General features: G+C 40.2%; 1 protein-coding gene across 1 annotated transcript; it reads left to right on the forward strand.

Moving 5' to 3' along the window:
* OSBPL2 (oxysterol binding protein like 2) lies at positions 1–27,638 on the forward strand. Its single transcript, XM_065754426.1, has 14 exons — positions 1–73; positions 8,499–8,663; positions 13,982–14,129; positions 14,392–14,467; positions 15,672–15,806; positions 16,486–16,583; positions 17,271–17,453; positions 19,277–19,384; positions 20,666–20,755; positions 21,400–21,523; positions 23,356–23,484; positions 24,254–24,377; positions 24,956–25,046; positions 25,850–27,638. Exons 2-14 carry the CDS (start codon positions 8,627–8,629, stop codon positions 25,950–25,952), a joined length of 1,446 nt encoding a protein of 481 aa, XP_065610498.1. The 5' UTR covers positions 1–73; positions 8,499–8,626; the 3' UTR covers positions 25,953–27,638.
* Positions 27,639–27,755: the final 117 nt, after the last annotated feature.

Below are 27,755 nucleotides of genomic sequence, written 5' to 3' on the forward strand. Positions count from 1 at the left end.
GATGAGGAAAACAGACGGAGAAAAGGCCTCTCTTTAAATAACATGCCACCAGAACTTCCGCATGGTGATAGAGGTATCCGTTGTGCTGCCGTTGATTTGGTTTGGGTGTGAGTGATGTTGTGCCATCTGTGTTTGGACTCGGGACTCCTTCAGAAGCGGCTCTGCTGCACCTGCAGGCCAGAACCTGTGTCTGAAATCACCCTTCGGCTTTTGTTGGCCATAGGCCTTCGTTTCCCACAGCCAAAGCGTGTTCAATGCAAGCAGAAATCTTCGTGTGCCGTGAATTTTCCCATTTAACATACGTGGCCTTCACATAAACTTTCAAAAAGAAAGAGACACCATCTGCAGTGAGTTAGCAGCAGCACACTATTTCCTTCATAGCATTTCCTTTGTTTTTGAGTTGTTTCTATTCAGTTCCAACTTATCCTTCAAAAATTCACGTTGATAGCAGGGTACAGCCACAGGTATATCATCACACAAACTCTATACCAGTATGCTTTGGGACTTCTCAAACCTCAGGGCAATTTCTGGAAGCAGTCACTTGCGTAACTTCTAAACCTGCAGCCCTGCACTGTGGGTTGGAAGCAGGAGAACTGGCTAAACTAGCATGGAAGCAAGATGTTCCAAGTAGAGATTTATCCCTCAGTAATCCCCTGGGTTTCAGTTACTGTAAACACAGCTTTTCTTTTCTTAAAATACTTGTCAAGTCGTGCAGATGACCACGTGACAGAAAGCTGAAGGCAGACTGGGATGAGATCGGGAGCAGTTGCTTTGCTGAACCAACTACTTCTTAGTGAACTCCTAATGTCAGGGAGTGCTCAGAAGGAACACTGAGATATCTGCTGTCCAGGAATAAATACCCTGTTTTTTCCAAAACAGACTCTTCAGCCATGTCAGTGTAACATTGTAAACAGGAGACAGAAGTTCAAGAGAGAACATGATGATTAAATAACTTAACTATGCCTGAAAGTAGTTGAAGACTAGATGAGTTAAAGGCTTCAGTTCAAGTGATGCTGAAAAACAAGAGAATTGAGCGTGGTATAAGTAGTTTTTTTCTAACAAGTGCAAGTGTTTTAATTTGGAAACTGTGGTCATGGAGGGTAATTTTCACTGTTGGGTGGTTCCTTTAAATCAGCTTTAAAACTGTGATGGATTTCTATGATGTGCTCCTGCTTAAGCTGACAGATCTTATGACTGAAACTGTTAATGCTTTGAGTCTTTCTTTTTGTGAACTCTACTGTGTGAACTTCACACATGCTGACCTAGAACAAAGGTGGAAAGCTTAGCTTTCTGTTATTTTCGTGTTGGCTGGAAAATAGAGCAGCAGGCTTTTTTGCTTTGATAAGGCTGTGTTTTTAAATAACTGGTTGGAGTGCCAGCCAGGCAATTTTTTTGTTTACATGTGAGATTCACATGCAAGTATGCTGATCTTCTTTTTTTTTTTTTTTTTTAAGCAGATAATTCATTATCTTTGGTATTTGAAGCAACATACTCTTGGTCAGTGGGATGTTGCATCAGACTGCTTGGTAAGCAGGGCATCCATTTATAGGGCTTTCTTGTGGTCCTTCACTCAGCATCAAATACTGTCGCTTGAGTCACAAAGACACCTGAAAAGAGCTGTCTGTCCTTGTCATGAACGTGGTGTTCTTAAATGCTTACTGTTCAGTCTGCAAAGAGTGTGTGTTAAGTCTGGAGCTCTCAGTGTGAATGTTTTAGCTGAATTTGAATGCAGCTGATCTCAGGGCATCTTCGAGCTGAACAAATGGGGAAGTGAGACCCATGAGAAAGTTGGGCTCTGTTTATCTGCTGCCTTGAAAGATAAGGGATGTTGATGTGCTTCCTGTTGCAAGAAACAGAGGTTACATGTGATACAGATTCATTTATGGTTTTTTAGTTTATGGAATAGACCACTATGTAATATGAATTAAAAACAGTTGATCTCAAACCTTTATTTCCTAACAGTGTTAATCTGAAAGAGAGAGTGATGATGTAATTATTTACTTTGCAGTCTTAAAGCCTCTGTGCATGGAAGGAGTAAGCAATTAGAATTAGACAAATGTGACTTATGTTGCTTTCAGTTATCCTCTTTACAAACGTGTTTTTGACTCAGTGCACAAAGATAATGTCTTAATCTTCAGTATCAATGAGATATAAGAATAGACAAAGCTTACTTAAATTTACTTTTTTATATATACAGTTACAATTGGAAATTCATTTGCTTGTCTAGACAGATCCTTCAGATTATGTCAGTATATCTTATTATGCACATAATTGAATCAGACAGATTTTCAGTGAATTACAGCTTCCCTCCATTCAGAAAATGCAGGGGGCTGGATAGTGTTTTCTTCCTGTGATTATCTATAAATTTGACAGGAGTGTGCACAAGAGATGAATTGTTCCTGCAGCTGCAGAACTGCATCTGGGCCTTTGAGTCTTGGCCCGCTTATGGTTCCAAACTGCTGGATGAGTACATCCATGCTTGGCAACAGATTTAGTGTGAACCTGGAGCAGTGGGATTCCTGTCCCCGTGCAGTTTCTGGTCAGCTTTAGATAAGGGCTGTTGGGATGTTTGAAGATTTGAGGTGTTGCAGAGGGGGTTGCATGCTCTTATTTGTGTACTCACGGGCTGGTGACTTTGTTACATGCCCACGGGCATCCTCTTAAGTTGTTTTTTAGGGCTTCCAAAAGAATCTGTTAACATAGCACGCTGTGCTTTGGTACTAGTGCTAGGCCAGAACTAGTTATTGTCTGAAAGTGTAATGAGTGCAGGTGTGTGAGTCCTGGGATGTGTGTGCTCCAGCCATCAGGTGGCAGTGGCCAGTGTGTGACCAAGTGAAAACAGAAATCCTTTTAATAACTCCCAGTTAAAAAAAACTTGCATGTAGTAAGGCTGCTGAGAGGTTAGCTCACCAACCCAACAGTCAGCTCAGCAGCGTGCTTGTTTGCTAGACGTGTTCTTCCCTGTGCCTGCTAGGCTTTGTAGAACATCAGTAAAGCTGTTGAGAGATGTTTAAGAGTAAAAGAAATATGTTATCTGTATTTAGAGGTACAGATAACTGTGTACACACTGCTTTTTTTTTGTCTTAGATGTAGTTCTAAGTGCTGTACAACCTTCTTGTTATCTGAAAGGGTTAAATATCACCAAACAGATAGCGAGGTGGAGTCTTTGTTAAAGCTGAGCACTGAGTTAATTTGGGTCAGCTGTGTTCCTTCCCAGCCTCTGCTCTACCTGCAGGTGCTCACAGGAGGGGGATTTCAGAAGCACATCCAAACCTCAGCACAATAAAGGCAGCTAGGAACAAAATGAGCTCCATGCCATCAGAGCCTGCGCAGGTATGGATTTGTCCTCAGGGCAGCTCCCAGCTGCATTAGGGCCCACAGTGGGGATAGCTGTGGTCCGTGAAGAAGCTGCACAGTGGCAGTGGGCCATCCCTGAGCCCCTCTGCTCACTGCTGCACAGAGCTGAGAAGCAAGCTGCCTTCCTCCTGGCAGGGATGCTGAGTGAGTCTCACTTGGCCAGGACACCTTGGTGCAAGGAAGGTGCTGTTGTGTTACATTGAAGTAAAAAACAATTGTAGCTTGGTAAAAAAAAAAAAATCCACTTCTGGATCCTGCCATCTGTGTAGCTCTTTGCTGCTTGAAGAGACTTCAAGTGCATAATAATTACAACAGCCATCTAAATTGCCAATTAAAACGACTTCTTGGCAATTTCTTGTCGATGTTTTAGATCCGCTGTTGTCGGTAACCTAATTTCATGAGTCAATTAAGATTCATCCTTGCTGAAGCTTTCATTCAGAGATGAAACACTGCAGTCTGATGCTTTCAGGAGATATATACGGAGCAAAAGCACATGAATATTTATCTTCTGGTTCAAGCTATTTATTTCTGTCCCTTGAAGTGCAGCAGCTATGTTTTGTTTCAGCTGGCATCTTGAGAAGAGGTGGGCTTGGCTCTTACTTCACCAGTCATGTTTTAAGGGTGTTGTGAGCTTCCTGGTTTGTTTGTTTGTAGCACTGGTATGAGGGCTGTATGTATTTGGTCTGCCAGCAGCTCCTCAGGAGCCCATTTCTGCACAGAAGCTGTATCCTGAGCCCAGGAGATGTGCTAATGGAAATGTTGCTTTTTATTTACATATGTTGTTAGGTGGATTAAACAGGCTGTGGAATTAATTTTCCTTTGTACCAAGGTAACTTTATGTTCTGACCAGGCTGGTTTCTATTCATTTGAGCTGGTGTCCTTCTGACCCATTAAAGGCATTGAAATGCCTGAGAGCAGAGGGTCCTGTCACAGCTCACAGGTTTTTGTCCCTTCTGTTCCACCCCCTGGCAATATTTGTGCAGTAGTTTTATTGTGAAGCTTGATAGAAAATCGTCACTACCTTTTTGTGCTGAGAACCTCACTTGATTTTTTTCCTTTTTTGCTCTTTTTATTTATTTTTTATTTTTTTCTGTGTTGCTAACAAGTATTCTCCTTTCAAGTTCATAAACTCAATTTGTTCTAAAGTTTGCTGTGGAAGCACACATCCAGCAGAAGCTTGCTGGACATGGGGAAAAACTCATGAATGTGCTGCTTCATTCATTCTTTGGTGGCACTCTAATGCCTGCAGACTGAACTAACACCAGCCCTGCTCATGCTGGCCAACCTCAGTGTGTTTTCAGAGCTGCTTACTGTTTCCATATGTGGTTTTGCTTAAGCACTCCTCGCTCTCGTGGTGGTTTGGGCAGCTGGGTGATGGATGCATCCTGGTGTTGTCTGTGCTTCTCGCAGCATTAAATGCATGCTGTTGGAGAGAAAAAGCAGGGCTTGTAAAGGAAGCAGAATGTGTCAGTGTCACATTTGCTTTCCAGGAGTGCTGCACGATGTAAGACTTCAGCATCAGGCCAGGAGGAGCGGGACAGCACAGGGGCAGCCCTGCACCAGCCAGCCTTGTGCTCGCTGAGCAGCATTCCAGCAGTGGGAGCTCACCTTCCTACAGCATGTAAATGTTTCTTTAAGGAGGAGTAACTTCTGGTCAACCAGCAGGGGCTTTGGTGAAGGCTAACCTAGCAGAACGAGTTAGTATGGAGTAACTCGTTATGTGAGATTAACAAAATCACCGCGATTTGCAGGTTTATTTTTGGACAGGTCCTGGTATTTTGTTGTGCTTTTTTTTTTTCTTCTTAATTAGTGTTGGAGTGGTTAGGATCTAGAATCTTAGATCTTACTAAGCCAGTCGTTGCCAGGTCTGTTGGTTTTTGGTTGGTGGCTGGTTTTATGTTTTCTGTGGAGTGAAGGCTTGGAGCATGCAAGTGGCAGAGAGCAGGCAGTGCATTTCACCTGGCTGTGTGTCTCACACCTCTGGCTTCGGATATATGCACACACTTTGTATTTCATCTACACTTCAGTACTAACAGTGAACACGATGTTTATCACAGATTTTCTGGGGTTGGAATTAAACCTAAGCACTGATGGAGCTCCTTGTGTGGGAGTGTGGCACCTTTCCTTGCACAGCTCTCCTGCAGCTTGGATAGAAGCTGCTAGCTGTGGTTACTGGCATGGAGGAAACACGGATTGCAAGTGCTGAACGTGAAGCAAACAGGATGTTTTTGCCTGCTGGCAACTTTTTGCTGTTGCTTTCAGCAGTCCTCACTTTTTGGCTGATCCATCCTCTATTCATGTGCGTGTGAAGTCATGTTAATCTCTGCTGAGTAAAAGAGCTGTATTTAAAAGTGGTAATACGAGTGTTAAGTTATTCCTAGTGTGACTGTGATGCCAAATGCATCGCTTTATGCTTTTTAAAATTCTCCTAACACCTTAAAACAACTTGTGACTATTACTTACAGTGAGTTCTGTGAGTATTTTGTTCTTTAGGTGACAGCTGCAGTACTTGTCTGTAACTTACAGCATACGACCAAACCCTCCTTCTCAAATAAGGATCAGCTCAGGGTGTGGTGTGAGGTGCATCTCACAAGGACAGAGTGTAACTTGGGCTCTTGGTTCACTCGGGTCTTTCCCTGCAGTCACCACACTTGCTTTTGGTGGTTGTTTTCATAGGAAAGCTTCACTGGCGTTGTAGTCAGTGCCCTTATTATCAGTAAGTCAGAGTTCTTATTCCTTAACGCCTCCTCTAGAGGACTGTGGCATGCTGGCAGTCCTTCCAGGACGTGTTTGGATAGGGGGAGTGTGCTCTTGGTGTGCTAATTAAACAGGGGTGGGTTGGCAGCTGGTTTGTGTGCATTGCAGGTGGGTAGAACTGCTTCAGAACAGTTCTGCTGCCAGAGCTTGGATTAAAAAGCAAGGGCTAGACATAAAAATGGGAGATGTGGGAATGGCTGGAGAAAATTCAGGAATTTTAGTGCTTGTCACGAGACAGCTGCACAATGTGCACTCGTGCATCTCTTTCTGGGTGGTTTTCTAGAAGTGTACAACAGTTGGAGGCAATTGAGTCCTAAGAAAACTAGAGCTTTCCTCCTTCTCCTCCCTCCCCAGTGAAAGCTGTACACAGTAACATCCTCAAGAATAGGTTTTCATCAGAGTTGGAGACCTAGAAGAGAGACTGCTGGTGAGGCTAGAAGGCTTGCAGAGACTCTGTTGTCTGCAGTTTCAGTGTGAGCATCTCCTGCAGTCAGGGCCTGCCTTCTGCTGGGCCAGGTAACAGCCAGACATGTGCTGCAGCCGAGCACAGCTTCCCCTGCCTGTCTGCTGTGAGCTGTTTCTGTGCATTTCGAGTTAGAGGTAGGCATTTAGAGCAGTGTAATTAATCCTGCTGCTGTTTAAAGAAGAGGCATAGCATCCTGCTTAGTTCATCCAGAAGTCTGGGCTAGCTGCTGTTTTTGAACCAGTTATTAAAGGGTTTCTGCCTTTCTCTGGTTCTCTGCCAGCAGCCTGTGCTGTGTTTTTGAAGCGGAGCTGCTGCTCCTTTCCCTTCTGCAAGCAGAGCACTTGCTGGTAGCCTTGCACTGGAAGTCTTCATTCATCCCTGACTGTGGTGTCAGTGTTTTGAGCTCTTGCATCCTTCCCTGGAAGAGCGAGGCAGTTTGAGTAAGCTGAGTCAGAAATCTTGCTGATAAGCCTTCTTCAGCTTTCTTGCTTAGAGGTCTGTGGCTGGAGCACAGGGAAAAGGGAAGGAAACTGTTCAGCTGACAGCAATTGCAACAGGAGTGTAGCAACAGGCAAAAGAAGCAGCTGCGTGATGCTCTGAACTTATGGAGGTGAGGACTTGTAAAGGAGAACTGCTGATGATTATGTGGAAGCTGAGATATTAACAATGATGCAGAGATTGATCTAAAATGCTGTGGTTGGGCAAAATAGGTTATTCGTAAGGCAGAAGTGACAGTCAGGTACCTGGCGTTGATGCTTCAAGGTGTGGTGCATCAAGGTAAATGCTGTTCATTAACTGAGAGGGAGTAATAAAAGAGGCTATTTCAGCTCCTTCTGAACAGAGGATTGGAAGGACAGGGTGTGAGGCATTCACACAGCTTTGTTCGGAGCAGTGAGGTGAAAAGAGTTGAAGGTCAGGGGGCATCGTGCAATTCAGTGTCTTGCAGAGAGGAGCGAGGGGATTGGCTCTAAACATGGCAAGCTCCTCTACTAGGAATAGAGTGTGCTTCTGGCTTTGTTTCCCTTAATTGGAATGGAACTGTGCAAGTTATAATTACTCTGGAAAAGCCACTCTCACAAAAGCAGTGGGATCTTCAAGGATCAGAAAAAATTGAGGCTGACACATTGAGGTTGTTTTGGGGGAGCCAGCAGTAGTGCTGTGTGCCTGGCTCTGTGCTGGTACCTGGTGAATGTTTGCAGGGGTAGAATCGACGATTCTGCTTTGACTAAAAATGAGTGAAGTAAAATGTTTGCATTTCACCATTGCCAACCATCTGGAATAAATCTAATGTAGTCTGTCCGTAAAGTAGAGTTGGAATGCTTCATAAATCTGTAAGTGATTTGTTCTGTGCTTGGCTTCAGTGAGAAAAAGTTCTGTTTCTTTACACTTTCTGTCTTGAGAGTGAAACCTCCTGTTGTGTGTTCAGGAGTTCATAGCAGTGTTGTGACAGAGCTTACCTGGTAGTCACTGAATGCATGATGTGCAGCCAGGCCCTGCATTTTTATGCAGCAGTGAGGTAAAGTTCTCTTGTTCCCAGCTTTCTTGTTTAAGGATGCAGTAAGGTTTATCTTTTGTCTGAAAAGGAATTTCTGTGTGCCAGCTGTCTTTTTCTTCCTTCTCCTTCTTGCTGTGCTTGCCTGAAATGCAACTTTCAGTGAATAGTGTATTTTACAATAGTGTAAATGTTGTTTTTATATAGAGAGAATGAGTGGCATAGTACGTTGGCTGTTCTTGTAGTAGATAGCACTGATCTTCAGGAGGACTTCACAGTCACAGTGACTGTTTCATGAACACAACAATCCAACACTTTCTTTTGCTGTGGGAAGAAATAGGAAAATGAGTATTTGTCAAGTGTGTGTGTTTGTGCATGTAAGAACTGTGGAAGCTGCTAATTCTTCTTCCCTGTCCTTTCAAATAGATCATCTAAAGCGGCGGAGTGTTTGCAGAAGAAGACTTCAAAAGCATACAGATACTTAATCTCTAAATCAAGTTCAACGATGCATTAGAGGAAGCTGAAGTGGCTGTGCAGAGATTTCATGCTGAAGGATGAATAGTGAAGAAGAGTTCTATGATGCCGTTACGGGTGAGTGGTGGGCACCCTGCTAAAAGGAGGGGGAAAAAGCTGTGACTGTGTTGTGTGTGTTAAGGTACTGGTAATGTATTACTGTTGAGGAATAAAGAAGAAAAAGTGCTCCTAGTAAAACTTGTACTACTGTGTTCTGAAAAGAAGAAAGGTTTGGGCTCGACCTTGGAAATATGTATTTATTTCCAATTATTTTTATTTTTTAAAGCTTAGTGCTGACTATTATTTTACCACTATAGTACTCCTTCAGAGCCAGAGTCTTGCTTTCATTTTTCCATGAAACGCAGGTAATTTTACGGCAGCTTGAGAAGTAGTGCTTTTAAGGCCCTTTGAAAGGTGAAATAGCTTCTGTAGGTTATTTTCGCTGTTATTCTATTGATTTTAATGGAAAACTTATTCCAGAGAATTCAAATGGAGAAATATTTCTCTACAGCTCTGCAAATTGTTGTAAAAGCATGCTTTCAGGGTAGGGAGCTGAAAGACTTTGCAATCCAGTGCTGTATCTAGAAGAGTAAACAAGAATTGCATCGCTCTAGAGCAGTGTATCAAATAGTGCTTTTCTCTGAAGTAACAAGGATGAATGATTACTTGTAAGAGCCACGTGTGGTTTTAGTGATGAGTTGAAATACTTAAAGTATTTTAATTAAAAAAAGCACAAACAAACAAAATGTCATTTCAAAAATCCCAAAGCAGTGAAGTTTTCCATGTAAATAATCTCCTTAGAAGTTCTGTAGTTGAGGTGAAGTGAAAAATGCTGGCAATATTAGTGAGTGTGCAGTACTTGAAACCAACGGAATGAAAGAGAATGGTGGCAATCATGAAAGCCAAAGAATGGAAGCAGCATGATAGATGCAAGTGGGTGTGGTGGACAGGCATGGTTGGTTGGAGATTCCTGTGACAAATAAGCAGAGAGAGCTGACTGAAGCATTGTGACTGACAGCAGGTTGTGTGGGATACTGTACATCCATCAGAGAGCGTGCCATGTCCTAAACTACTCCTCCACGAGGGTACATGTGAAGGGAGGAGAAAAGCTTCCAAGTGAAAGATGTCTTCGTGTGCTCTCAGCACCTAGTTCTATGTAGCTATGACTTCTCCAGGTGGTACATAAATGTGATGCGAAGAACAACTGTTAATAGGTCTTTCTGCATTCTTCTGCTGATGCCTTTAGCAGCTAGGTGTACACTCAGTATCCTCAGGAGGTTAAGCTCAGAATTGAGGTCCTTTCTGAGTCACAGCAAGCTTTTGCATTCCACAGTAAGAACTTCAGGATTTTGGGTTCCAAATTTTGATTAAAAAAGCAAAATACCCTTGGCAGACTTCTCAGCTTGTTCTTTCTGAGCACACTCTCCATTCCTTAAGTCAGAGCAGTAGATGGGCAGAAGCCAACTTGAGATGTCTGCTGGTTTTCCCCTAAGTCTGTGACTGGGATGTGGCTACCAGGAACAAGCTCATTCTCCAGCTGTGTCTCATTTCCATGCTGAAATGAAAACTGTGTGTACCTCATGCTCTTCTCCACTTGTTTCCCAGTTGTCTTGGGCTCTGCATTCCTCAGTGGGAGTTGCAGTGTGTTCTCACAGCTTCCCTGATTTTAGTAATTTGGATGCTGTTGCTTCTGCCCTACAAATAGCAAACCAGGCTTAGCAGGGTAGAGAAACTTCACAGAATTTAGAGCTTTAGAATTCTGCAGCCATCTTAGCCTAGGTAATGTGTTCTCCCTTTTAAAATGCGAGTTCACTCCTTGAGAAGGCCTCAACTTTTCTGTAGTTACTTGATAACATCCACTTCTCAAGTGGAGATCTGCCCTGTGGACCCCTGGGTTTTGTTGTCATGGATTTAATCTCTTAGGATGAGAAGTTTCCTGCTTCTGACACTGTCCCCATCACATCCAGAAGTCATGTTCATGTGATGGCATTGCATGCTGTGTGGTTGGGAGTCATCCTGGCAGGTGGTTTGACCCAACAATGTTTGATGATGAGTACACCTGTAAATGTCCAGGACAGGCTGTGCTGTGTAGCTGATGAGTCAGTCTGGCTGGTGAAGAGTTTCCATGGAGTGAAGTTGCTTTGTGTTCAGAGGTGATTGTCGCTGCTGATTAGCTGGACACATAACATCCTTACTTCAGGACTGAGTACTCACTGTGAGCACCTCGGAGATGTGCATAACATCCATCAGTTCTTGGCAGCACAGCATTTTATTGTTCTCAAATACAGGAGGAAGGCTTCTTGGAGGCAGGATCAGGGAACCTGGTAAATTCACTGATAAACTCAGATTCTTCAAAATCTGCTCAGTGTCTGTGAGGTTAATCTGGTGCAGTGCATTTGAGAGCAGGTTGCCCTTCTCTTCCTGCTGCTTGGCTCTCATTCACTGTAAAAACTGTTGCTTCTTCCTGGGGAGCAGGAAGTGAGGTATCTGCTGCCAAATGTATATATTTTCATAATGTTTGGATTGAATCAGCAGATTGTGCCCCAGTATTGAAGTACTGCAGATGTTGTGGAAGCCCAGCCTGCCTCCTGTTGGAAGCTGCATGATATGGCCCCTTAGTGTGAAGTCTGATTTGTTTTGGAAAGTGAAGAATTAGTAGTTTCTGGCCAAGGAAAATTGACCTCTTATTTTACTCACTGTGCAGTTCCAGCATATTTATCCCAACTCTGAAGGATCTTTTTTAGGTATGAAGGTGCTCACCACTTTGCTATTTTGATTCCCTTTCTGTCTTGAGTGACAAACCTCAATTAGTATTTGAGGAAGCTGCTGAGTGTATGAAAGGGCAGTCTTGTGTCTTTATGTGTGCTGTGTACTCAGTACTGTGCCACTCTGCTCCTTGTAGCTGGATGTGTAACAAGGCTTAGTGGACTTGTTTCATCTGCAGGATGAGGAAGAAGAAAACTGTGAGAACTAGAGCTACTGGCAAGTCATTTTTCTTTAAGCTCTTGAAATGGATTAGCGTTGGCAACCAGTTTATATCTGACTTTGGTAACTGAAGGCTTTAAAAACTTGGTTTTACCCTTAACATGCAGAAGCTGGGACTTGATTTTGATTCAGGTAGTTGATTTTGATTCAGGTAGTTTTTGAAGCTTTATTTCTGTGCATGGTCCCCTTTCCCTCTTTAAATTCACACTTTTCTCTCTTTGTAGCCTTTCTCTATGCAAAATAGCCTGTACAGGTCAGATACTCTGTTTTGCAAGGCTTTAATAGCAGCTTGAAAGACTTGGAACTTAGTAAAACTATAACAGAGCACTTCAATAAATATTCCAAGTCAGTGTTTCCTCTGCGAAGATCATCCTTTGGATGTTTTCCTCAGGACTGTAATATTTAGAATTTCATTGAGAAACAGCCTTTAAAACTTCTGTTTGGGCTTGTAGCAGACGAGCCAGCTGTTAGTGAAGATTGAAAGCACAGTGGAAAGTCGTGTGTTCTAACTCATTAAAATGCCCATTAAATGTGATGATGTTCCATATGCTGTGTGTGCCTGATCAGCTTTCTGGCTGAAGGCGTGTTTGCCTGAAAGCTCATGTGTTTTTCCCCACCTGATCAGTCAAAGTTATTTCCTTATTCTCTACGGTATCTGCCTTTTCCATCTTCTTGTACCAGAATGAGTTCCTAAACAAGCTATTATGTGATTAGAAATACCTTTTAAAAATGACAGCTATTCTCTTGTTATGGGTTGAATGAAGATAGACAGGTGTTGCTTTTTCTTAAAGGCAGGTGTTTCAGATTAATCTTCATTTCCATTACCTGGATATATATATATAAACTCTCATATTTTCCAGTTAAGTACTAAGACATGCTAAGGTGTCATTACTGCTCTGTAATTATACCCTTGTAACATCAAAATGTAGGAGAGGGTTTAATATGTGACATCACCCTTTACATCTGCTGTTCAGCTAATAGGATCGTATCAGTGGTATGTCACTTTGTAGCTTGGGATGTATTTGTGTATTTGTTGTTGTTATCCTTGCAAAAAAAAACAAACAGGTTTTTGGTTCTGGATGTACATCTGGGATGAATTCATCTAACAGAGTAAAAGCACTTGATTGGAGTTGTTAATAAAAAGCATTGCTTGTGCTAGATATTATCTAATTTGTTTTAAAAGTTAGTGCCAGAGAATTGTTGTTTTACTTATTGTAAAGCTGAAATACACAAAACTCATTGCTTTACTCTCTTAGGGTATTTATGTGCTTTGTAACATCTGGGCTTCTTTCTGTGCCCACAGCTGGACTTCAGAATTGGCTGCAGCTAGCTGTGGTAGTGACTGTCAGCACGGAGAAGTGCTTGCCTAGATTGTGATATAACTGCAACAAAAGGAATACAAACATAAATGGAAAAAGAAAAAAGAATCCTTCATTAATCTCCAAGTCTGAATAACCTCTCCCACAAAATATTTTGGCATTTTTCACCTTCCTAGTCCTATCCCTCACCACTACTTTGTTTTTCTAATGCTCCCATGGGGTGTTCAGACTTCTTCTAGGCTTTTGTTTGTCCTTAAACGTATTGAAATCTTTGCAAAACTTTCTTCCAACTCACTCTGCTGGCTGCAGAACCAAGAAGAAAGTCTATTCTGCTCCATTTTTATGTTGTTGTTCTTAGCTCATCTCGTGTTAAACTCAAAGGATGAGGTTGAATTGCATGCAGCCTTTCTTGCAGCGTAGGCTTTCAGTAATTTTTCAGGGAGATCAAGGGGGGAGTAGGCATGACCTAATGATGTTATCATGTTGTTTTTGTCTGCAGAGATGCCTGTATGTTTTGTGTGCTTCAGCATTGCAGGTTCAGCAGTTGAAGACTTGTTCTGATGTGCTTGGATTCTTGTGTGTGAAGTTTGCTCAGTAAGGGTGGCAAAAAGATTAGATATCCTATATTTCTGCTGTTGGAGTAGTATGGATGTTTGCCACTGGGTTGTGAAATGGGCACTTTTTCCTCCTTACTGCTCTGTATGTGGTGGTGTGAGTAGGTTATGTTAATTATTTTATGGTCTTCAAGGAAAACTATGTAACTAAAAATTATTGTAATCGCATCACAGCTCTAATGAAGAGGCAATGCAGCTAATATGATTAGGAGCTATTGAAGAGCTGGCAAGGTTCTGAATTGGTTTTATATACAGCAGCATGAAAAAACAGATGAGAATGCCTGATTGTAATGCAACACTTAGCTCTAAATACTCTTGGGAACTTGGTCAGTTGATGAAAATTCTTCACTCTGATGTTTTTTTTTTTTAACAAAATAACGGTGTAAGTGTACTTATGCTGTGAGAGTTGTAAAAAGTGAGTGGCACTGTGGCATAATAAGATTCCTAAGAAAGTTATTGACTTATTTTTTCCACACAGGCTTTGATTCTGACAATTCTTCAGGAGAGTTTTCAGAAGCAAATCATAAAGTTGCGGAAATGCTTGATCTAGATCCACACCAAAGCAATAGGACTGGGAAGCATAATGGAGAGACAGAGATTCAAGAAAATGGAATTAAGAGACACAGGTAAATGTGCAGTGCTGTGCAGGAAATGAGAAGTGACCGTGCTGGTTTGTGATCTTTTGGGGGTATTACTGCTCTCACCAAGGAAGAGGTTATTCCTCTGAAACTGAACACATTTCACTTGTCTGCTTCCTATGTTAAGTGGAGGTTAATGCTTTGTTTCCTTCATTAAGTACTTAGATACCTGTAAATAAAAATATCTTTTTGTTTAAGGAGCTTATAGTGACAGGTTTTTGTTGTTTCTTTTTTCTTTTTCCAATTACAGGACGTCATTACCTGCCCCAATGTTTTCTAGAAGTGATTTTAGTGTGTGGAGCATATTAAAGAAATGCATTGGACTGGTGAGTTACCCAAGATTAAATATGCTGATAAATTTCTTGACTTTGACTCATTAATTGTATTGCTTAAAACTTGCATACAGAATATGCCTGCTGCATTTTGCATTTTTCATGTGAGGAACTTAAACTCCAACTCTGTTGTCTTACTTCAGCTGTTGGAACATGTGAGTTGGTGTTTCTAACACTGTCCTATAAGAACTGGAGTGAAGTCATTGATAATATAGTTAGTAATGCTTTGATTAACACAACATTCTCTCCTTTGTTATTTTTTTTGTTGTTGGTTTTAGATATTCATATCTACTCTAGATCTCTCAGCACAGTACTTAGTGAATGCAACAGGCAAGTCAGTGAGTTGCTTTGCCAGCTTACCTTATATCATCTAAGAGAGAGAAATGTACTGTCTAAACTCCTTTGGTAAGGATGAATGACATATCTGCCAGAAAGATTTGCCTGACCAAATCAGGTTAGCTAGGATTAAGTTTTCCTCACTGCCTGTGGCAGTGTGAAGAAACTGTTGTATTAACTATCCCATAGCATTCTCTGTGCCATTAAATTATAAGCACATAAAAGGTGGAAACACTCAGTCATTAGTGCAGCTTTTTTAACAAACAGACAGATCTGACATAGTAAAAGACCTGGGGAGCTGGAAATCTCTGTATGAGCTTTGTGTCTGTCTTTTATCCACATGGGAAATGAGAAACAGATTGTTTTAATAAAGCCACTAAAATGTGTTAGAGCAATTCAAATAGTATTCTTTATATAATTGTTTCTCTTAATTAAAAATTTGTGATTCCTGCAGTAAAATAGTTAGATTTTGTGCAAGTAGGTATGTGAGGATGTCAAAGAAATGTGTGGTACTTAAATGCCTGTAGTGAGCTAGTTGGCACATCATTTCCACTATCTACATAAATTTTAACCTCTTTTCTTGTATGTAGAACACAAAGTAGAAGGTAACATTTTTATTGAATTTACTGGATTAGTTGGATCAGTTTTAAGGGTCTTTTTTTCATTCTTTCTGATCCCTAGTAGAATTCTGCAGTGCTTCTAGCCCCTTTCTGCTGTAGCACATGGAGTTCTGCTGCAGACTTGTAGCATTCTTCAAAAGATATTTGACAACTCCACTAACCCACAGCTTACTTTCAGAATTGTTAGTGTTATCAGTTGGTAACAGTGTTCTAAGAAATTAACTTGTGTTTTTGTTACCCAGGAGTTGTCTAAGATTACAATGCCCATTGTCTTCAACGAGCCATTGAGTTTTCTTCAACGAATAACTGAATATATGGAACACATATACCTCATTAATAAAGCTTGTAGTCATGCAGACCCCTTGGAAAGAATGCAGGCAAGTCACAGCTACCAGCTTCTTGTTATTTCAGAAGTAGTTTCTCTCTCAAGGATCTTTTGTGTTAATGCAGATTTTCTTTTGAGTGCATTTCTTTCTCTGGTGCTATTGTAAGAATACCCATATTTGTCTGGAGCAATTTCTTGGTTTATAGTGGTTGCTGTGAGTTATGTGATGCTCTCCTACTTGATCCTGTGCACAAAAGTCTACAGCAGTAAATGCTTCCCAAGGCCCTCAGCCTGTTTAGGACTGCTTTAGCTGTGACTCTGGGTTTTTGTGTATTGTAAAGATGAGATCTTGGCTTTAGATCACCTTAAAATAGTTATTTTGTGCCCTGGTGACACAAAAACTCCCAAGCTTTCCAAAACATTGCAAGCATTAATTTGATTTGTTGAGTGGCTCTATGATTTCTAGAGGTAAGAGAGGAGAATGGAGCAAAGTATAACCTGGCAAAATTTACTACAGAAAATGACTCCTTTTGAAATGATATGCTTAATAACTGCTTTTATTTTCCCACTTCTGTATTATTATCCCATGGTTTGCTAGTATTTTGGCCTTAAGCAATATATAAAGCTTTCTTTTTGGAAGAAGAATAAAATACCCTACAATGTAAAAGAGATATTAAACTCATAGTTGTAGTGTACAGTTAATATAACAGTGTGTTCTTATTTCCTTACAGGCTGTAGCTGCTTTTGCAGTTTCTGCTGTAGCTTCTCAGTGGGAGAGAACTGGCAAACCTTTTAACCCACTGTTAGGAGAAACCTATGAATTAACCAGGTAATAACTGAACGGGGATCTGAGGCTGTTTGTGTGAGCAGGCTGTCACACTGGTTTAGTTGTTAATTCGCCAAAGTAATTAAAGAACCACTAAAATGTATTTCATACTTTTGAATATAGCTAAAATTATTTTCCCCAAACAAAATGTTTGAGAGGGTTTTTTCATTTCTGTTCATGCAGGGTGTTCTTAGAATTATTCAGAGAAAAAATGGTTTAAGTTCTTCTCTGTTCAAGTGTCTTCAGCAGACTATTAACTTATTTTTAGAGTGCTGTGCTTATGGCATCAGATAGAGAAGTTATCTTGAGAGGTTTTCAGCATGTTGGAATGGGAGATGCTTATGTGGTGGAGAAAATTTTCCAGTCAGACCTTCTACTGCTGCCCAAGGAATTGCAGCATTTTCAAGAGTTATTCCAGCCAGACTTCTTCAGATGCCTTTCTAAGTGGAAAGTCACTTGGGTATTGGAATAGTGATTGCTTCTGGGTATAAACAGATGTTTAAGAAGTATTCAGAAGATAATTGCTTTCATTTTATTAATTTCAGTTGTGTCATGGAACTTGAAAAGGGGAAGTATTACCTTCAGTGCAATCTAAAAATCCTTAAAAATAATTGAAGTATCAAGTTATATTTTTTTTCCTGTAATGTTAAGAGTTGATTAAGTGTTTAATGCTTTCTTTTGTGTTTATAGGGAGGATTTAGGATTTAGGTTTATATCTGAGCAAGTCAGTCACCACCCACCTATTAGTGCATTTTATTCTGAAGGCCTCAATAAGGACTTTATTTTTCATGGATCAATTTACCCCAAACTAAAATTCTGGGGAAAGAGTATAGAGGCGGAGCCACGGGGAACAATTACTTTGGAGCTTCTGAAGTGAGTATGAGAAGCAAATGCCTATTGTGCCTGCATGTTTGTGTGGAAAGAGCTGCTGCTTCAGAATAACTGCTTTGCTTAATGGCAGAAAGTGAGAACCTTGTTGGGATTTCTGTCACCAGTTTCATGCTGTGTGTATGATCACTTTCCAAGTGAAATCATCAATCCCTTTCCATATTACTCCTAATCAGTTATGTCTCAGTATGTGGCTGTCTGCAAGACAGTTCGTGATAAGCAATCTGCAGTTGAACACTTACAAGTGCTTTTCCAAAGGGTTTCCTCAGGCCTAACTATGAGGTTGTTTTACAATACCTCATGAAGACAGACATTCATGAAGATACAAGGTGGACGTTTGGTCTCAATAAAGGGGCAGTATGGCTGCCATATCAAGCACTGACTCTTCCTGTAGTTTCTTTTGAAAGTACAGTTTGTCAGGATGCTGGCATCTGATCTTCCAAAGCTTGTAGAAGCATGAAGTGGTCTTGGATATAAGTGGTGATGTAAATTGAGGAAATCTCTTCTGAATATAGAAATGACTGTGAACACCAGTGTAGAATGCAGGCTTGAGCAAAACGTGTGCTGGTGGAGAGTGAGCCTTTATGTTGAAGAATTAGGGTTCCTGCTCTGCCTAATCAAATCATGGTGCAGATTATAATTGCAGTGTAAATTATTAAAGCATTTGGTTTAAACATTTGCATCAAGTTAGCAGCAGAAATTGAGCTCAGATTCTGAGCTCCTTAATGTTGTGATTTGTAGCAGTCTATTGATTTGAGAAGTCTGAGTTATTCTGGGCCAGACTTAAGTTTAGGGAACAACATCATCAATCAGCGTTAAGTACTGCATTTATGTTGACCACGACTGTTTTCTGTGTTAGAAAGCACAATTCTTCCCTACTTTTCCAGCACAAATAAATGTTTCAATTCATCTTCACAGGGCATGAGTTTCTTCTGTTATATTTTATGCTGCACAGATTTTGCTGTCAATAAGTTCATGAATAAAAACAAATACTAAGGCTGGGGGGATTATTTTTTTTCCACTTGAAGAGTAGTCATTATTCTAAAGTACTCTTGAATATAGTTTGCTGTGGAAAATAGTCAGACTTTGTTGATTTGTTTTTATTCTATGCTGGAAACTGACAGTTGGAAATATTAAGTATATTTATTTGCTTCATACTTAATGGAAGTAGAAGCACAAGGTATTTGTTGCAGAGGATGCTGCTCGTGTCTGCAGTTTTTGGTATTAAAATAGAGATTGCGTGCTTTTCTAACATGGGTTGATTGCTAACCAGGCAACTTCTGTTAATTAACACTTTGCTCTTAGAATAATGTCTTCTAAGGGTTTAGAATCTGTTAACTCATCTTTGTCAAATAATTTACGAAGTGTATTAAGAAAAACTCTTGTTTGGAAAATTCTTCAATTTTAGGAGTTTTCTTCTTAGTGAATCTTTGGGAAAAGGATAAAATGGAGTAATAAGTTGGATTTTAAATGTCATGTTTGTGAGACCCGACTGTAGTGCTATCACATCTCACTGATACCGAACAAACAGAACCATGCTAGTCCCTTAGAACTGCCACTGGTGGTGCTGGAGGAGAGACCTTCTGCCTCTTTGTGAGAGGAGGAGACTTTCTCCCTTTGTTGTGCTCGTGTTTGCATGCAGCACATCCTTGGCTTACAAAGAAAAATCCGCTTCTTCTCTGTTACCAAGTTAGCTGCTGGCTGCTCACAGGAGCAGTAAATATTTTGCCTGGTTGCAAACAGAGTTACAGCAGGCTTACATTCCATCACAGGCTCAAGAAACAATGATTTTTGTGTTTTCTTTACAGACATAATGAAGCTTACACATGGACAAATCCGACCTGTTGTGTACATAATGTAATTATTGGTAAACTGTGGCTAGAACAATACGGAACAGTGGAAATTGTCAATCACAGGTAATGCTAATCATGGGTCTGGCTTTTAGGGGCTGTGCGTGGTCCTTTCCACTTCTGTTACAAAGCAGATACTTTCCTGGGATGCACACCTTTTGTATTAGTAAGCCCAAAGTGGTTTTTTCCCATCTTCTGACAAATGCAAACTATTCACTGGGCTGAGCTTAGTATCATAATAATGTAAACGAAAAGGCAAATGAATAGATGGATGGCTTGTGGGCTACAAAGCTTTTACATCTGTGAATTACCTATTCAAATTCAGCCTTATTGACAGAGAACAGAAATTAAATATAACTCCAGAACCTTTGCATGGATTAATTGCTGGAGGCGTGCTGTAGACCTCCATCAGCTTGATTGTGATTTGGCTCTTTTAGTTTTGATAATAGAAAATGTATTAAATTAAGAGTGCAGCACAGAGCAATGACTGTAGAGTGTTAATATAATGTGAACTTGTAGCATGTCAGTTGCTCTGCCCACTGGCTATAAAAAGGCTTTTTACTTTACATAAAACAAAGGAGACAGTAATCTCTTGTAAAATGGGAGAATTTTCTTTATTACAGAAGTATGCAGCACCTGTAATACAGCACCTGCTTTTTTGTGAATAGATTGAAGCTTTGTTCCAGCAGGCTGCTGTTCTGGTACTTCCCATCTCAGCAAATCTACATCAGTCTCTTAAATTCAGACCTGCAACCCAGAATGGTCTCTGTATGATTTGTGCTTAATATAGAAACTTGGCCACATACCTCACTGTGGGAGATTACTTACACGTACATCTCTGTGTAGGGAAGGTGCTGAAATACACCAGTTTGTATTTTTAAAATGTTTAGTTCAGAGTTTTTGACATGCAGTTTAATGCTGTTAACTAGATTATTCCCTGTATAGTTTGTTGGTAAGGTTTCATTTCATTCCAGTTAGCTGTGAACACGTTCCACCAAAATATGGTGTTTCAGTGGTGCAGGTCAATCAGTATGTAGTCCTGCATTCCACTTTATTCCTAACATTTTTGTTAAATTCTAAGTATGCAGAAAATTCAGAAGTTTAGTTGTGTTTTCAGTCAACACTTGTGGGCTTATTTTGCTGTCTTATGCACTTTTTTTTCTTTCTTTCTTGTGGAATTGTGAAAAGCCTTGATCAGATAATAAATCATAGTTAAAGAAAAGCTATGATATTGATAATTCTCTCATTCCTTACATGGAAAAAAAAAAAAGCTAAAATAAGATGCAGATATGGGAGAGGTGCTTAGGAGCCTGTTCCTGAAGTGTTTACTTGAAATTTCCTTTGCAGTACTGGAGATAAATGTGTCCTTAATTTTAAACCATGTGGGCTGTTTGGAAAAGAGCTTCACAGAGTGGAGGGATACATCCAGGACAAAAAGTAAGTGTTACTCTGTTGGCCTCTCTGTTTCTGAGCACTGTGGTGTTGCTTTAGTGCTGGCATGGGTGACCATAATTGATGTCTCTTCAGTGTTGGTAGTGATGCAGTTTATAACCATTTGCATTCTCTGTGTCTGTATTAAATTCCTTAGTTAGAATGAGGATTTCAAGCACTTATAGAAAAAAAAACTCTCCAGTCCAGTCACTTGAAATAAAGTTATCCAGGGAAAATGCAGAGTAGTTGAAACTGATTTCACTGTTGCACAGTTGCAGTTCTAGTCTGAAGCTTATAACAATGAGAATGCAGTTATTAAGTATTTAATCAAGCCCAAAGCTGTTGTGTGACTCTAGGGGTCTGTACTGTAAGCTGATGGCTTTGCTGCACCCACACTCGTTTCAGCAATAGCAAAAGGTACGTGACTAAGTCATGAGAATGTGTTCTGCAGGACTGAATACCAAAAAGTCTAGGTGAAGGTGAATCACTTTCTTTGTATTAATCTAATATCTGGCTTCTAAGAATTCTGCAAAGAAACAAAAGGCAACAAGGCAGGAAGCTGTGTATTTAATGTAGCCCAGGGTCTGTATGACTTGGCTTAGAAGGCTTTATGAGAAGCAAAAGCTAACTCTCCTTTGTTCTCTCTGCAGCAGAAAGAAGCTGTGCGTCATCTATGGCAAGTGGACTGAATGCTTATGGTGCACTGATCCCACTACATATGAGACTTACAAAAAGAATGAAAAGAGAGGTGGTGAACAGAAGAAATTGAAGCCGGTAAGATTAAGGATCTTTTAGGGAGTGAAAATACAAAATTGAACTGAAATACAAAAATGAGAGGAAATCACCTTTTCAGAAATAGTCTGGTGGTGGTGTGTGGAGGGTTATAATTGTTCACCTTTTGGTAGGGGTCTGAGGTATGCAGCATTAGTCCCATGAGAAAGCATAGCACTTTGTAATTATGTTGGCTTTGATGAGAGCTGCTGGTATTCGAGAACTTACAGAAGTAGTGTTTGCTAGAGACTTGTCAGAGTTGTTGTCATGTATCAGCCCCCGAGTCTTTTATTCAGCAAAGGAAGTGGCTATACTGCCAGTTCTAGATGAGGAAAATATCTGAATGTGGGCATTTAAAAAGAAAATTTCCTAAGTACCGTGTTTAAGTCCTTATGCCTTTTTTGGTGATGCAGCCTTTTTGAATTTGGGATGCAGACAGCCTTGAGAGCAGAGGGGTCTGGAAACTTGTGCATTTTTTTCTTCACATGTAGGTCTGGATCGGATAAGTTACTGCCAAAGCCTCAGGGTTATATGGGAGATGCAGAATGTTGTATGATGCAGAGGACTGTTCTGTCTTCCAGTATCAGCAGAAGTCTTGTGGGCTCTGGTTGCTCGCACAAAATGAAAATGATGAGCTAAAGTTAAGAGTGACTAGCTTCTGTTTAAGAGCCTCAGTCTTTCATTTAAACACTCAGAGGAATCCTGAGCAACAACAGGCCTTGTTTTTTGCCTCTGGATTCTGTCATGATGCAGGCTTGTATTTTGACTTATTTTTAAATAATAAGATTTTGTTCATCTTAAGAAAGTAAACTCTTCCCTTTCTTCCTTCCTGAGGAATTTATATTTAGAGAGGGAACTGTTTTGAAGAGAATAAATGAGACGTCAGAGGAGGCAGAAGGAAAATGGGAGAACTGTGACAGAAACTCTTCCCTTCTGGTGGTTGTGCTTTCAGGTGATTTCTCATATTGAAATCCTCTGAACTGTTACAGTGCAGCTGTGTTCTGAGACAGATTCTCCTGTGGTTCAGGCAGATGATAGGAACCAAGCATGCAGGAAAGCAGGTTTTCAGGTAGCTGAGGGAAGAAGCTGCCCAGTGATCTGTGGTCTGTGCAGTTCAAGTAGGTGAAAATGTATGCACGGTGACAGCTGGTGGTGTTTGACCTGTTCCTGTATGGAGAGAATGCTTGACATGTATGTGCTCTGCTTGTCTTTCATCTGTATGGGGAAGAAGATGTTTTCTGCTGTTTGTGCTGTGCTCAGCCTCTTTCCTTCCTCTAATTGCTCACAGAAAAAGATTCTATTTTCTTCTTAAAATAGATAAAGCCAGAACAAAAGTGATTGAGGTCTGTGAAGTGAACAGCGGAATAAAAATAGTGAGGTGATGAAATAAAAATCTTCATCCTGTTCTCCACCCTCAAGTAGGATTCAGAAATCACAGTCCAGCTGTATGAGATTGACACTGCTAACATACATACCATAGCACTGAGAAGGGGAATGCTGGCCAGAGCCTTGGGAAATTAGTTTCCTTTAAGAATAGTTGTTGAATCCTTATTGCAGCTTTGGCAGCACATGCATTAATGTATATAAACTGATGCAGAGCACGAGCCTTAATGTGAAAAGGTGGCATGTTTTAGGTAGAAGTAAAATTGATGAACTCACACTAGTTAATTCCTCGTTAATGAAATAAACTAGATGCTTTTGCAAGTGACAAAGCAATTGGTGCTCAAAAGGCAAGCAGGTGCTATTTATCTTTCTTAGCCATTATAGGAACTAGTTTAAACTGCAGTTTTGACTCATTGGAACCTGAAGGAGTAAAAGTGTTATCTCTGTTTCAGAGTGAAGATGTTATTAAATCAGAAAACGATGAGGCTGATGATATGCCAGAAGTTCAAGAGACCGTGCAGTTTATACCTGGCAGTAAATTGCTTTGGAGGATAAACTGTAGGCCACCAAACTCATCACAGGTAACTGTTTCAATCAATGTGTACGTTCCTGTCACTAGTGACTCATCCCAGGGAACATGAGTAATGTTCAAGGGAAACCCTGTTGAAAGTGTCTGTCCTTAGTGTGCTTATTGATAGGTTCTGGCAGTTCTTGCTGCAGCAATAAATTAAACTGCAGCAAGCTGTCTGCTTCAGCCCTGTGCTGAAAGCAGCACTCTTGTGCCAGAGTTGGTAGAATGTGTGATCTGACTGCAGCTGCTTCAGCGTGTGGTCTGTGAGATCTTTGCACTAGGAGTGGCTAAAATACAGATGTGTGTTCCCTACTGCTATCCCTGCTTTTGGAGGACAGGCTTCCCAAAATGCAGTAACTGGGCATCTGGTTATTAACCTAAGTAGTTCCCAGTGCAAGCAGCTGTACTATATGCTTAACTATTGTCTTTAGAAAGCCCAGAGTACTGTAATCTGAAGTTAATGAAAACATGCATGCATGTTTTCTTAGTTTTAGGTGTGTTTTCTTTTTAAAGATAAATCATGGTGTTAAATATCAGATATAGGAAAAATATGTTCCTATCTTCTGAGGCAAAGACTGTTGTGATTCCACGTTGCTCCTCGTTCCCCTTTAAGAAAAAGAATTCAGTTTGGAATGAACTTGTCTTGCTTTTAGGGTGGCCAGTGGGAGAGGGTTTGACTCGGTAATTCTCTCAGAAGCTTTGTTGTATCCATTCAGTATAGGGAGCTTACTGCTACTTGGTCAAAATAACATGTATATTGTCTGCAACTTGCTTTCAAGATGTACAATTTCACCAGTTTTGCTGTGAGTCTCAATGAGCTAGAGAAGGGCATGGAAGCAATCTTAGCTCCCACTGACTGTCGGCTACGTCCAGATATCAGAAACATGGAAAATGGAAACATGGGTATGTGTTTGAAGAAAATGTTTTCACACTAGTAAAATCTGAGAGAGATCACTGAAGGGGGGTGTTGATTGCTATAAGAACACTATCTTCAAGTTCTCATTCTCAAAGCAACCTTAATATCCTTTCATCCTTCACTAATGGTCATGCTTTTGTACAGTGTAATGACTGTTTTCTCCCCAAAAAGCCTGGGAGAGCAAGTGTGTCCCAGGTGGATCCCAAGACTGCTATCCTGTGTTAGAGGACATCTGTGTGGACACTGGCAGACACATTCTCTTGCTCTGCTGTCTATCATGTAGTGGGGGAAAAAGAATAAGTTATACTCAGTCTAAATTCTTTCCCACTGTCTGGGTGGATAAAACTCTGTAACTTTACTGTGTATGCCACTTGTAGTCTCAGCATTTCCAATATGACAGCTTCAGTTTTGTCACCTGCAGTTGTCATTGTTGAATAGATTGTGTCCAGCAAATGCTTTCTGTTGTTTGAATGAACTGTGTTTTATTTCTTTGCAGTCTGTTCCTCATTTTCTGCTTTTTTGCTTCCATTTCACTAAATAATTTTCTTATTGAAATCTTTGCTAGATGTGGCTAGTAAAGAAAAAGAAAGACTAGAAGAGAAACAAAGAGCTGCTCGCAAGGAGCGTGCAAAAGATGAAGTGGAGTGGCAGACACGGTAAGGAGCAGGAAGCTGAGCATTTATTTAGTGCTTTGAATGTTGCTGTTTTAGTGCCTGAAATGCTTTTATTGAAGACAACGTGTGTTTGATTTCCTGCATGACAGCACAATTTGTAGTATTTTGTAGTTATTTTCTGGGTCAACTTTGAAATAATGTAGCTGGAAAATCAAATTGCTGATAATTTTGTGCTAGAGAAATAATTGTACAATAAATGCTGAAACCTGTCATTGCTAACTGGTGATGCTGTTCTTTTGGTTTTGTTCTAAGCCTACAGAACTCATCTTTTTGTTAGGCTGAATAAAGTGTTAAGTCCCATCTCGCCCTTAACCAATTCCTGTCTAACTTTTGTCAGTTGAGTAGCATGTTGTGGCCTTTTAAAGCCTTTTACTTTCAACCTTCTAGAACTTCTTGGCTTGCTTACTTCAGAAACTGCTGTTTTAAACTCTTAAAAAGCAAAAAATTAACATATGTAATCAGTATACGATCAAAGTATCGGTGCTATTTTTGTTTGGAATAAGACAGTAATTTCAAAATCCGTTTCATACTTCTTCCTGACTTTATGCAAAAAAAGAATGAGTGCTAAGGCAGTGAGCAGCAGGAAGCTGAATGCCTTGGTTTTCATGCTTGGAATACTGGTAGAGGTGGGTTTTTTTTGTTGGCTTTTTTTTTTTTCCCAGTAAGAAATATCTGTGTCTTTCAACAATGTTCTTGGGAAAGCAGCAGAGTTCTGGGTGTTTAGTTTGCTCTTCAAACTGTTTGATTTGTTTCTCATTTTTTTTTCCTTTTTTTCTTTTTTCCAGGTGGTTTCATCAAGGCACTAACCCCTACACTGGGACTTCAGATTGGCTGTACTCAGGTGGCTATTTTGATAGAAATTTCTCAGACTGTCCGGACATATATTGAAATAATGGAACCAATAGCTCATCTCATCTGGACATCTAGTCACTAGATTTCATTGTAAGCCAGTTAGTCTGGTTTTGTTAATAACAAAACTCAGCTTTTCTAAGTAAATCCTAACAAAACACCTATCGGTCAACAATCAAGGATTTTAATGATCACTAATGTTGGATTGCCAAATATTTAAACACTGTTGCATTCTTTTCATAAAGCTACATCTGAAATCATTACATTTTCACTAATTTTTAAAGGGAGCTTTGGATCTCTGTTTTTTTCCCCCTAGTTTTTTGTCAGGATGGTATGCTGTACCTGCTGGAGCTCATAACATCCTTGAAAACTATGTAACTTTAAGAAAATAGAGATAATCTCATCTTTACTTAGTAGAGTAGTGAGGAATCTAGGTTCTCAGAACTTGGAGCAGGGATGAAAAGTTACTAAGGTACGAACATGATAAAATGTAGTACTGTGGATATTTCCCATGAAGAGATGCATGTGAAACTTTCATACAGTATGTAGCACTATCTGGGGATTGGAGCTCCTGGCCCCTCTCTCTCAATATGATTCAACAATTCAAAGACTTTGAGAACCAGGAAACAACTCTAGCTTCTCAAACTGTAGTCATCTGTTACAAAGTCTTCACAATTTCTGGTCACTGTGAGCATTGAAGTATATTATACCTGTGATAAAAGTACAACCAACATGTTAAGAGAAGAGCAAGGTGCATTAAATGATGTGTGCTTTTTCTGAAGTCAAATGCCATTCTCCAAGTATGAGAAACTTCAGAAGCAATTGCAGGAATGTAGAGGTGGTTACAGTGTAAAATATATTGCTTGCTACCACTTGGAGGCTTAGATCTTCTGCACTACTTTTGGCAGCTTTGGCACTAAATATGCTTCTAGACTAAACTTTTATTTGGAAGCACTTGGTATGTATATCCACACAGATTTCATATTTCTGGGATGTTTTTGTTTGCATGTTTTTCATTATTAGGTCATGTCTGTTTTGTATGTTGTGACAGAGCAGAATCAATTTCAAGCTGTGGCATATTACCTATTACTTGTTTTCTGTGAGCATGTGATGTCATGAAAGTGGAATTTTTTTGTTCCATATTGAAACATCAAAGCCATATAATGTTGGAAATAATTGAACTACAGATCAATTACTGAACTGCTATATTAATTTTCTTTCAAAGTGATACTTCTGGTGAGGAGAGAGGGAAGGGAGGCTTGAAAAATTAGATCTAGTAATTAAAAATAATCCTAAGGCTGCTTTTTTTTTTTTAACAAAAATTTTTGAGTAACTAGACAAAAAAAGGACAGTGGCTGTACTGCATTTAGGCTTACAGTGATTCAGAAATGGCTGGTGCTAGCCACCAGCACCTTGAGGAGTTTGTGAAGAATTGATCCAACCGATGCCTGAACACATTTGTGGTTTCAGCTGAAGAGCAGATTGCACTTCTGTCCCAGTGATAGGATTAAAATGCAAAAGGAAGTTAACATACTCACGGAGAAACGTTTTTGTATCCAGTGATGCATCACATGATTGGACTAACTTCAGTTTGGGAGATTGAGCTGTCTTCTTCATTGGAAAACTGAGACAAGTGGTGAAAAGTCAAGGCAGTAAAAAGGCCTAACCTGAAATGTGCTCATGGCAGCGATATTCAGTTGCTGGAAATTATACTTTGCTGATTTTCTTTACCTTTTTTTAGGAATGCTCCTTGCAGATTTTCTGCTAGCTGACTAGGGACCATTCTTATTAGATGAGGATTGAAAAGATTCACAGGCTAAGCCACTTTAACATCTCACAGGA

This window comes from Cyrtonyx montezumae, unplaced genomic scaffold, assembly GCF_038088225.1.
Source record: "Cyrtonyx montezumae isolate F1298 unplaced genomic scaffold, pur_monq_1.0 scaffold_9, whole genome shotgun sequence".
Taxonomy (NCBI): domain Eukaryota; kingdom Metazoa; phylum Chordata; class Aves; order Galliformes; family Odontophoridae; genus Cyrtonyx; species Cyrtonyx montezumae.

What these genes read in the sequence shown, in the direction of transcription:
- OSBPL2 (XM_065754426.1), top strand. Translation starts at nt 8,627, where the DNA reads ATGAATAGTGAAGAAGAGTTCTATGATGCCGTTACGG. An exon ending in ACCCCTTGGAAAGAATGCAG is followed by an intron (nt 15,807 to 16,485) that starts GCAAGTCACAGC and finishes ATTTCCTTACAG; the next exon opens with GCTGTAGCTGCTTTTGCAGT. An exon ending in AACAGAAGAAATTGAAGCCG is followed by an intron (nt 21,524 to 23,355) that starts GTAAGATTAAGG and finishes TCTCTGTTTCAG; the next exon opens with AGTGAAGATGTTATTAAATC.